This window comes from Melospiza melodia, chromosome 2 (assembly GCF_035770615.1).
Source record: "Melospiza melodia melodia isolate bMelMel2 chromosome 2, bMelMel2.pri, whole genome shotgun sequence".
Taxonomy (NCBI): Eukaryota; Metazoa; Chordata; class Aves; order Passeriformes; family Passerellidae; genus Melospiza; species Melospiza melodia.
The window spans coordinates 143,101,464-143,113,222 of record NC_086195.1 but is presented as its reverse complement, the minus strand read 5'-3'; the positions used below and the strand labels follow the sequence as shown (position 1 = coordinate 143,113,222).

The window sequence follows — 11,759 nt, the reverse complement described above, 5'->3', positions numbered from 1 at the left end:
CGGCACAGGGATGCTCCGGGATGCCGGGGGGGCAGCGGGGCTGTCCCGTTCATTCCCGGCACAGGGATGCTCCGGGATGCCGGGGGGGCAGCGGGGCTGTCCCGTTCATTCCCGGCACAGGGATGCTCCGGGATGCCGGTGCAGCGGGGCCGCGCAAACCCCGGCTCTGACCGCGGCCGCTCCCGCCGCCTGCGAGCGGATTGAATTACGGCAAATTCGAACTGCGCTGGCCCTGCCTCCGTCCCTGCCTCCCTCCCTCTCTCCGCCCCCTGGCCGCCGCCGGAGCGGGGAGGAGGCTCGGCAGGGGCGGCAGCGCGGTCCCCCTCGCTCGGCCGCCGCAGGAACTCGGCGGAGCGCCGCGGGCAGCCGGAGCGGAGCCGGGCCGGGCCGGGCCGAGGCGGGCATGCCGGCGGCGGCGGGCGACGGGCTGCTGGGCGAGGCGGCGGGCGCGGAGGCGCGGCGGGCGGCGGCGGACGGCGGCTCCCTGCTCGCAGCCTGGCTCGGGGCCGCCGCGCCCCGGGAGCGCCTCCGCGACTTCCAGCACACCAAGAGGGTCGGCAACTACCTGATCGGCAGGAAGCTGGGCGAGGGATCCTTCGCCAAGGTCCGCGAGGGGCTGCATGTGGTCACCGGAGAGAAGGTACGGCCGTCCGCCGGGGATAACGCGGGGCGGGACGGGGCTGGCTGGGGAGCGGGCTGCGCTCCGTCCCTGCCGGCCGGGAGGGCGAGACCCCGGCACGATGGAGGGGCTCCTCCGGCTGGATGGAGGAGCACCCGGGGAGGATCGTGGAGCTCCTCAGAGGATGGACTAGTCCCCCGGAGGATGGAGTAGTCCCCCCGGAGGATGGAGGAGTTCCTCCGGCAGGATGGAGGAGTTCCTCCGGCAGGATGGAGGAGCCCCTGGGAGGATGGAAGAGCCCCCGGGTAGGATCGTGGAGCTCCTCCGGCAGGATGGAGGAGCCCCTGGGAGGATGGAAGAGCCCCCGGGTAGGATCGTGGAGCTCCTCCGGCAGGACGGAGGAGCCCCCCGGCAGGATGGAAGAGTTGCCTCTGAGATGGAGGAGCCCCCGGGAGGATAGAGTAGCCGCCGGAGGATGGAGGAGTTCCTCCGGCAGGATGGAGGAGCCTCCGGGAGGATAGAGTAGCCCCCAGGAGGATGGAGTAGTCCCCGGGGAGGATCGTGGAGCTCCTCCGGCAGGATGGAGCATCCCCCGGCAGGATGGAATAGTACACTCTGAGATGGAGGAGCCCCCCAGTAGAATGGAGGAGCCCCCCAGGGGGATGGTGGAGCTCCTCCAGCAGGACGGAGAAGCCCCCCGGCAGGACGGAAGAGTTCCCTGCGAGATGGAGGAGCCCCCGGGCAGGATAGAGTAGCCGCCGGAGGATGGAGCAGCCCCCGGGGAGGATCGTGGAGCTCCTCCGGAGGGTGGAGCAGCCCCCCGAGAGGACGGAGGAGCCCCCGGGATAATGGAGTAGCCCCCGGAGGACGGAGTAGCCCCCGGGATATTGGAGGAGCCCCCGGGATAATGGAGTAGCCCCCGGGGGACGGAGGAGCCCCCGGGATAATGGAGGAGCTCCCGGGATAATGGAGTAGCCCCCGGAGGACGGAGGAGCCCCCGGGATATTGGAGGAGCCCCCGGGATAATGGAGGAGCCCCCGGGATAATGGAGTAGCCCCCGGAGGACGGAGCAGCCCCCGGGATATTGGAGGAGCCCCCGGGATAATGGAGTAGCCCCCGGGGGACGGAGGAGCCCCCGGGATAATGGAGCAGCCCCCGGGATATCGGAGCAGCCCCCGGGATAATGGAGTAGCCCCCGGGGGACGGAGGAGCCCCCGGAGGACGGAGGAGCCCCCGGGATAATGGAGCAGCCCCCGGAGGACGGAGCAGCCCCCGGGATATTGGAGGAGCCCCCGGAGGACGGAGCAGCCCCCGGGATATTGGAGCAGCCCCCGGGATAATGGAGCAGCCCCCGGGATAATGGAGCAGCCCCCGGAGGACGGAGTAGCCCCCGGAGGACGGAGCAGCCCCCGGGATAACGGAGCAGCCCCCGGGATAATGGAGCAGCCCCCGGGATATTGGAGGAGCCCCCGGGATATTGGAGCAGCCCCCGGGATAATGGAGCAGCCCCCGGGATAATGGAGCAGCCCCCGGAGGACGGAGCAGCCCCCGGGATAATGGAGCAGCCCCCGGGATAACGGAGCAGCCCCCGGGATAACGGAGCAGCCCCCGGAGGACGGAGCCGCCCCGTGTCTCCGAGCGTCCCGAGCCCGCCCGGCTCCAGCCGTGCCCGCCTTCCCGCGGGGCAGTCCCGCCTTCCTCCCGCGCTGCCTGACCTCCCTTTTTTTGTTTTTCCTTTAATTCTAAATGTTCATCTTCCCCCCGGTGTGTTTGCTCACTTTTCCTGGCGAGAAAAGCGGGGTTTTGGTGACACTTGTGTCGCGACATGTGACATGCGGTACCTGGCCATGGCAGATGCTGCGGGAGGGGACACGCTCCGGTCCCGAGTTGCTGGTGCAGCACACGGCAGATGTGGAGATGCAGCCCGGAGGGTTAACCCCAGGGTGCTGTGTTTTGGCAAAGTCCGTGCAGGGGCTCTGCTTTTTGGTTTTTATCCGGAGCCCTTCGGCGGAGGCTCTCAGCCATCAGTAGAACGGGTGACAGCGTTACCAGGGGCTGGGCAGGGCAGAGGGTGCAGCAAGGACGAGCTCCCGACAGAGAGTTGTGCTGCTCGCGTTTATCCACGCGACTTCTGAGTGCTGGCAGGAGCGGCCGGGGGAGCTGGGAAGGGTCTGGAGCCCCAGGAGCGGCTGAGGGAGCTGGGAAGGGGCTCAGCTGGAGAAAAGGGGGCTCAGGGGGCACCTTGTGGCTCTGCACAGCTCCTGACAGGAGGGGACAGGGACATGAGGAGAGGGAACGGCCTCAGGTTGGACATCAGGAGCAATTTCCCCATGCCAAAGGGTTTAAAACAGTGTCAGGGGCTGCCCAGGGAGGTTTGGAGTGCCCATCCTTGGAAGTGTCCGAGGAAGGACTGGAGGTGACAAGGAATGGGAAGGGGGCACAGCCTGGGCTGGGTGATCTCAGAGGGCTTTTCCAGCATCAGTGGCTCTGGCATTCTGTGAGCTCTGGGGTTCTGCCCCTCGTGTATCCCTCACAGAGGGTTCCCTGCCGGAGCAGGGGGCTGTGTTGGTGTCGTTCCCTCCCTTTGGTGTCGTTCCCTCTCTTTGGTGTCGTTCCCTCCTGCTCCATCAGGAACGTGCCGCTGTGGGTGATGGCATCCCTGCACTCCCGGGCAGTGATTTCCTCATTCCGGTAAATTTGTCACGGAGAGGAATTTAATACGTGGCTCTGAGAGTCCCATCGCGTGAAAAACGATAAGGTTTGTGGATATTGTCATGTAGGAATGCATGAAGAAATGAAATAAATAAATGCTGCTGTGCTCTGTTACCAAGCGTGCGCTTCTCCTTGGTAACAGAAACATCCAATGATCCTGCAGTGGATAAAAGGCACATGCACACACACGTCCTCCCCACCTCCACGTTTTGGGCTTGCTACATTTATCTCAGTCTGTTAGGAGGGGAAAAAAATAAAAACGATCCACCACACACCCCTGTGTCTCAGCTCCCAGGTCTGCTGCTTGATTCGGGGTTTTTTTCTCCCTCTGTGGTGTCTCGAATAACACACACAGTGACAAAGTGACAAGCAGAAACTCAGCGAGTCACCCTTCCTTCCTTGCTTCCTTGCTTGCTTCCTTCCTTCCTTCCTTCCTTCCTTCCTTCCTTCCTTCCTTCCTTCCTTCCTTCCTTCCTTCCTTCCTTCCTTCCTTCCTTCCTTCCTTCCTTCCTTCCTTCCTTCCTTCCTTCCTTCCTTCCTTCCTTCTCCCAGCTCTGTCTGTCCCGCTCCTGCACTCTGGCACTGCCTCAGGACCAGTCACACACTTCCAAACTGACTGACCCAACATTCACCTTCCCAAGTCCAGCTAATTGTGGATAAACTCCAGTTAATGGGTGGGAGAGAGGAGTTATTAATTATTTGCTTCAACCCCTGAGCGAGGCTGCTCCTCTCAGCCCAGGGCTGGATGCTTCCCATCCCAGTGAGGATTCCACCCTGGTGGATCCCCAGCTCTCCTGGGCACCTTGTCTGGTGTGGAGCTGACATGTGCCCAAATTAGCCCACGCTCTGTAGGATTGCCCTAAAATCAGTGTAAAGCAGAGTCTTGCTCGTGCTGAGCCTAAATCCAGTAGGATTTCCCTAAAGCAGAGTCTTGCTCGTGCTGAGCCTAAATCCAGTAGGATTTCCCTAAAGCAGAGTCCTGCCCCTGCTGTCTGGAGCTGTTCTGGCAGAGCCCAGGCCCTCGGGGTCACTGAAATGTCACACTGCAGTCGGGGGGGCCCCAACAGGTTTGGATTTGCAGCAGACTTTAGCAGCTCTGGAGGAGTTAATGTCTCAGAAAGTGGAGTGTTTGGGGATGAAATCCCTGATTAATGAGCCCCCAGGCAGGCTGGGGTCCCTGGCCCTGACTGGAGGCATTGTGCAGGCTGCCAGAAATGTGCCATTACCTCAGGCTGGCATTTCTGGGGGTGCCAGGGTGCTCAGGAGGGAGGGATGGCACATCCTGGGGCCAGGCCCCTCCGGCAGGGCAGCTGCAGGGGCTGCCCTGGCGCTGACCTGTGTGGGATGGGGCTCAGCAGCTCCTGCCAGCCGGGCAGGGTGAGCTCAGGTGAGGCTCTAAACCTCCCCTCGCCAGGTTTGTACTGCTGGGCATTTCATTTCATTTCATTTCATTTCATTTCATTTCATTTCATTTCATTTCATTTCATTTCATTTCATTTCATTTCATTTCATTTCATTTTTACTTTATTTTATTTTACTGGCCTGTCGTTGTTTTCTGTGCTTGGAAAAGCCCTTGGTGCCATCGGGAGCAGGAGGATGTCGGGCAGGTTATCCCTGCCGTGGCTTAAAATACATAAATAATATATTTATATTTATAAATAATTTATATATTTATATATAACATTAAATGATATTAAATAATATTATTTATATATTTTATATAGATATTATTATTTGTATATGTTTTATATTCTTTATTTTTATATATTATTTATATTTATACATTTTATATTCTGTATATTTATATATTATTGTTTGCATTTATATATAAAAATTTACATTTTTATAAAACCTCATCCTCATGGGAAGGAGCCACCACGTTCCCCCAGGGAAACCACCTGGGAGAAATGAACAAAAAATAAGTGTCTTTTATAAAAATACACTTATTTTTTGCACTCTTAGTGAGCTGAGAGTGCGTTGCCATCACTGTGCTGGGGTGATGTGAGGCTCTGTTATCACACCCTGTGTTATCTGTTTGTTATCAGCTGCAGACCCCGGTAACTCTGCACAGCACTGTGCAGTGACAGCTCACTGACAATCCATTGTTCCTGCAAACAGGAACAAGATCCAAGATTTTATTTAACTGCTTTGCAGTGTGATCTTTGGCACTACCAAAAAAAAAAAAAAGAAAAAGGCAAATTGACTCATTTGCTTTCTCATCTAGGGAAAACTTTGTTTATAATTTCCCTCAGTGCTATTGTTGAGCAGGAACAAGGTTCGTTTTTAGTTACACTTAGTCAAGAGCCTTTCAGCATCAGTGGGAAGCAGTGGCTAAAAATACAATTTACCAGCTTTGCTACGGAGGCAAAGCAATTAATATTAAAAGTGGCCTTTTCACAGAAGAGTTCACATTCAGAATGCATTTCCTTATTAAAGAGGCAGAGGAAAACCACAAAGAAAAGGCATGTTCGAGCCTCCCCACCACGAGGTGCAGGGGTGGGTCCCTGCAGAGGCCTGGAAATGCCTCTTTGTGCCACAGAGTTCATTTTGCCAGGAGTAAATTTGCCATTTCCCTGCCTGTCCCACCACAGGCTGCAGGGAATGGAGACTTGGTGGCTTTTGGGTACATCCCATGCTCAGTTCTGGGATCTTTACCTGGGTCAGCAGGTTGCCTCGCTGCGCACAAAAGTTGATTTTCCGGGGTGTTTGCAGGTGTTTCAGTCCAGCCTTTTCCTTGTTCCTCCCTCCCAGGCATTGTGAGGTTGCAGGTAAAGCTGTGAGACCTTCACTGCTGTCAGGGCATCCGAGGGTTAAAGCTGCAGGATTGTGGTTGGAAATTTGATCTGCTATTTTATTTTTTTTATTTCCTTGCATATCGGTTTCCTGGATGGGTTTGTTCTCTCACTCACATTTAGTCATTTTATCCTTACCTGCTCCTCAACATATTTTCAGATTTTATCTCCATCAAAAATTTTTTTTTTTAAAGCTTATTTTGAAAAGTGACTCCTCCCGACTGTGAATCTTTCTCCAGGATCTGCTCCCCTTTATTAACCAGCTGCCAGCTGTTGCACCTGGCTGGATGTGCCACTCCTCATCACATGCACCGAGGAAACAGAGCCAGGCTGTTCCTGCAGCCTGCATTTCTGACATTTTCCTCCTTCTAGGTGTTTGCTTTCGCAGCTTTTCTTTTTTTGGTGTCACAGTTTGTGCCGAAGCCGCTGCAGGCACACTTCTGTCAGCGTGCAGCCCTCCAGGAAACGTTTTGGAGAGCAGAATTGTGCCTGCAGGGAGCAGGACCAGCCTGGGGTGTGTCACTGTGGTGCTCCACAAGGTGTTGTGGAGCTTGCAGGAGCTGGAGCAGAAGGCAGGGTGGAGGTGGTGTCTGAAATCTGGAAAACAAGCAGGTGAAAACTGGGTATGAAGCCAAACTCTTCACTCTGTCCCTGTCCACAGGAACGAGCTGGGTTCGCTTCTGCAGAGCACAGAGATTCACTTCACGCTCGCCATTAAGCAGCTCGTGTTCTGCTGCGAGCTGGGTGGGTGCACATGGGGCAGTTCCTTATCCCCTTGGGATAATCTGCCCTCAGCTCTGCATTCAGCACTTTGGAGGATGCCTCCTGTCAGCAGTGTGCTGCTTTTCTTTTGTTACCCCGGCAGGATGGGGTGAGGTTTGGGTGGAGCTGACACCGGGTGATGCTCACATCTTGTCCCTGAAAGTTTTGTGGGTTTAACTTGTTCCATGGCATGGGAGGCTGTGGATGAGCAGCACAAGGATGTAACCCTTGTTTCTGGGTATTTCAAATGCCAGGAGGGTCTGCAGGGGCTCCTTCACCAGTATGGAAAGAGTGAACAGTAGAAGAAGTCAGAAATGACCTTGCATTGCTTTCAGTAATGAATTGAAAAGGCAAACTGAAATCTATAAAAGGTTTCAGGTGAATTGGGGCATGGCAGAGCTGCTGCTCACCTGGCACTGTGGGGTACAGGTGCTGCTGCTTTGGGCATCCAGAACCAAGGAGAAATGTGTTTTATGGGGGTTTCTTTTCAGAGTGGCTGGGTAGGGGCATTGTGTCACCCCACTTGTCCAAACCATCTCCTGCTGGTGGCTGAGCTCTGGCAGAGAACAAGATCAAACCTCAACCTCATGGGAAGGAGCCACACGTTCCCCCAGGGAAACCACCTGGGAAAAATGAAAATCTGCCCAAAATCTCATTTTTCTGTCAGCGTTTGCACCTTTGGTGCTACACCCGTGCTGCTTCTCGTTTGCCATGTGAGATCAGAGGCACACTGAGGAAAACCACTGCAACAAAGAGAACTATAAAAAGCCAAGTTATATAAAATAAAGTTCCTTTGCTCTCTGTCTGTTGTGGAAGATTGTCATGGAAACATTTTTTTTTTTTTTCGGAGAATAAATTCGTTTTCTGTGAATAATGTCCACAGAGCTGAGGGAGAGAGAGTGTGTTATTTATCTAGAAAATCTTTACTGGAGACACCTTTTTCCCTGGCTCCTGACAGTTGTAAATGCTTTATCTGCTGTGTTTTAAATCACTACAAAGGAGGGTTTTACCTGGGCCTCAAGAGCAGTAGGATGGTCTGGTTGGGTTTTTCTCTTCCCTAAATCCAGAGAGCTGAGTTGGCATTAAATCAGGGCCTTATTTAACTCCAGTTCTAAAATGTGAAACAGGGGCTGTTTAATGGGAAGCATATCCCACAAGAAGATGGGAGATGGGGAGATGCTGGCTGCTGGAGTTAGGAGGGTGAGTTATGGATTATTTTCCCTGAGGAAATTTTTCCCTGATAGCTGCTCCCACGTGGAGTTTAGAGCTTTCCCCCAGGGCTTTGCCATGTCAGGAGTGGGGGTGAAAAAGCCCTTTTTGTGAGGAAACAGGGAGATTTTGGGCAGCAGTTCTCTGTTTTTGCATGCAAAGCCGTCTGTGGCAGGCGCTCAGGGACAAAACTGCTCCTTGCAGGAAATGTCCCCGGCCTGGGGGCTGCTTTTGACAGGGATTTCTCTGGGAACCTCTGAGTGCATCCTCGTGGATGTCTGTGCCTGCCTTGCTGCCACACCGCTTCCATCAGCCTCTGCACAATCTCTCCTGACTTGTGCAGATATCCTGAGAGGCCAGCCAGGTGGAAATGGGAAATGTGCAGCCCTCCCTCACATTAGCTGGCTGCCCCCTTAATGAGCTGACACTGAGAGGGTGCTGGGGGTAATTTCTTTCTGCCAAAGGCCAGACAGATCCCCTCTGTGACCCCCTCAAGATAAGCCATGGATCAGGTTCCTTCCCATGGATGGGGCTGTGCTGTGCTGTGCTCCCCAGGCCGTGTCTGGCGCCTGTGCCTGCTGCAAATGCTGCTGCTTTGGACATGTAGAACCAAGGAACAATGTGCTATGGACTTGCAGAACCAAGGAACAATGTGCTTTGGACATGCAGAACCAAGGAGAAATGTGTTTCATGGAGGTTTCTTTTCATATTGGCTGGGCAGGGGCGCTGTGTCAGCCCCATTGCCCCCAAACCATGTCCTGCTGGTGGCTGAGCTGTGAAAGCCTGGCTGTGCCAGGGATGCTGAGAGGTCAGGATGTGTCTGTCTGTCTGTCCTGTTTGAGCAATGAGATGAGAGGGAAAGGGCAGCTGGCTCTGTGGAAACAGCAGAGCAGAGCTCCAGGGGAGGAAGGATAATCTCAGTTGCCTGTGGAACATGGCACAAAGCTCCCCATAAATATGATGTGATGTTGAAGAGGAGTAGCCTGAGTTTGCCCAATTTACCTTTTGGGATGTTCATTTTAATTTTGTTCAAGAGCTTTCTCTTATCAGAAATCTTTGCCCCATGCAGGTGCTTGCAGGAAACCATGGAGTCAGTGCTCAGCATTCTCTTAATTAAATGTTTTGTAATGTCAGCTAATCCAACAAGCAGTTCTTGGACCTCAGACTGCTCTGAAGCTCTTCTCAGAACTCTTTCCAAAACTTCAGCATAAATTTTTAATTACATAATTTAATTAATTTATTCTAAGAATAGTCCCCAGTGCCTTGGACAGGTGTAATTAATACCTTTTCTTACTCACCAGATACATCCTGCTTATGCTTTTGGGGATTATGTTTAAGTTGGCTGTGCCACCAAGAGGCTTTAGGTTCATTTGCTTATCTAAAGTCCTCCTGAGTCCCTTTCTAGCCCTTTCTGTGTGTTTGGGCTGTAGGGAATTGGTGGGATGCTGATTTTACCCCCTGGCACTCAGATCCTTTCCCCGCAGGCCAAGTACACGAGTGAATGTGCTCAAAGTACACGAGTGAATGTGTTCTGAGCCATTCTCTTGTCTGGAGGAGTTTCTGTGTCTTCAGGGGCTGATTTCCAGCTTTCCTGGCTGCCTCTGGCCTGAGGCATCTTGCCTGCTCCGACATTTATCCTGGGGCTGTGCATGGCTACACCCCAAAATCTTGGCTTTGTCAGGAGGAAAGGAAACATCTCAGTGATTCCTCCCCACCTTTTCTGATTGCTGATTTTACTACAGTTGGAGCAAATGCTGGAACACCCTTGTTCTGCAGTGCTTTATTTCCCAGGATCCTGGAACTTGCTGTATAAAAACCCCACATTCCTTTACTGAGCTGTAAAATTTGCCAAGCTGTAACAGTTTAGAGAAAAGAATAAACCCTACCCAGAGAATGAAATTGGCATTTTCTAGTCCTTGGAGTTGGTTGTGATGAACAACTTGTTCTGTGCCTGGCTGGGTGGTTGCCCAACATGAGATGTCCTTGAAGGGGTTGGTTTTAGGGCTGTTTAATGGGATTTGAATTGGCCACCCAGACCCACCAGCTGCTTTTGAAAAGGGAGCTCAGATTCTTGTGGTGAGAACAGTGGGGAATACAAAGCAAGCTGCAAGTGAAGCCAGACAGCCATGGCTGCAAACAAGAGAGGAAAGAAACTGAATTTATTGCTGCCTTGGGCGCAGCAAAAAGAGGAAAAAGCTGGAGATGGACTTGCAGGAGTGATGGCTGCAAAATACCTCCATGGTCTGGCTCTTTGCCTCATTCTCCTGGCTGAGGTCACAGGGGACAGTAAAGGTTTGGGATTTGCACTTTGTTTCTCCTCCCGGCCCTTCCCTCACCTGTGTCCCGTGTGCTGCAGCCCATCCTGGAGGGGTTTTGGAGAGCAGCATACATGTTACTCATAGGATGTGTCACAGCAGAACCTTCAGGAAAAGGAATTCATTCCAACAGTGTGATTCTAGGACTCGGGAACCAAAAATACGGGCTCTTACTCATCTTTGTATCTCATAACACAGAATAACCTAAAGCATTTATCTATTTACACAGCACGGCCTTAGCCAAAAAGCAGAGTGTCGAGAGTTGCTGCATATTGAGAGTAATTACTTGCTTTATCGTTTATTTTTTTATTTCTGTGCCAGTGTTGGCCAGGAACTCGAGTCAGGAGCCTGGAGCTGGGCTGATGCAGGGACCCAGAGCCCCTCCTTGGAGCTGGGGAGAGCAGAGCTGAGTGACTGGCGTGTCTTGAGTGGGCTGTGAAAGCTCCAGCAGCGTGTTTGTTTGGTGATTACCCAACAGCCACAGTATTGTCTCCACCAAATGCTTTCCCCCTTCTGCATGAATGGAATTTCCAGGTGCTTGCACACACATCCACCCTGCACAGGAGGCTCTGTGTGTTGGGTGTGTCTGGGCACATTTGGTGCTTGCTCCACCTCTGGATGAACTCAGAATCAGGGATATTCAGCTAAGTCAGCCCTGGGGCGACTCTGTGCAGAGTTTGATCCCTAGAACGGGGTGTTTCTGGAATAAATCTGCTCTTCCCACCTTGGTCAGCTCTGCAGGGGATCTCCTGGGCCTGAGGGAAGGGGGAAAGGTGGCTCAGAGCTGGGGTGAATCCCAGCACTGCCCTGCTCGTGTGCTGGCATTGCTGGGGTGCCTGCCAAGGTACCTGTCTAAATTAGGGGAAAAGTTTGTCCTGAAGGCACAGAAACCTCACTCTTGGTGGTGGTGGAGGAGTCCTCCAGTATTCCCATGGCTGGATCTGTGTTATGTGGACATGTATAATGTGATTTTTGTATAATGTGCTTTTGTATAATGTGTTTTTTCCTCTCAGTGAATTAGTAATAGATTGCTGCTCCATACTGCTACCACTCCATGCTTTGTACCTTGCAGCTGTGATAAACGCCAGCTTTTAATTTATTTTTTATTTAACTTTAGCAGAGATTGTGTTGTGCTGCCAACGTACAGCGTGCTGTCTCCTGTTTGTGTGACCTGTGCATCTGTTTGTCCTCAGCAGAGTGACTCCTGTGCTTTGCTGTCTAAACACTCCTCTGTGCTCAGCTCCATCTCATCAGCTGAAAGAATGTACTAATTTCAGTCTGTTTCCTTGGTGAATCACCTGGGGCTCTCAGAAGGGCTGAAATCCAGCTCTGATTTACCTGTTGTTTTAT

The 11,759-nt window shown here is 53.2% G+C and overlaps 1 protein-coding gene across 2 annotated transcripts in view; it reads left to right on the top strand.

Moving 5' to 3' along the window:
- Window positions 1-403: 403 nt before the first annotated feature.
- HUNK (hormonally up-regulated Neu-associated kinase) overlaps window positions 404-11,759 on the top strand; it is a 37,934-nt gene continuing 26,578 nt past the window's right edge. For both annotated transcript variants that reach the window (XM_063150251.1, XM_063150250.1), the window contains exon 1: window positions 404-640. In XM_063150251.1, the coding sequence (XP_063006321.1) occupies window positions 404-640 (237 nt within the window). The remainder of the gene's footprint in view (window positions 641-11,759) is intronic.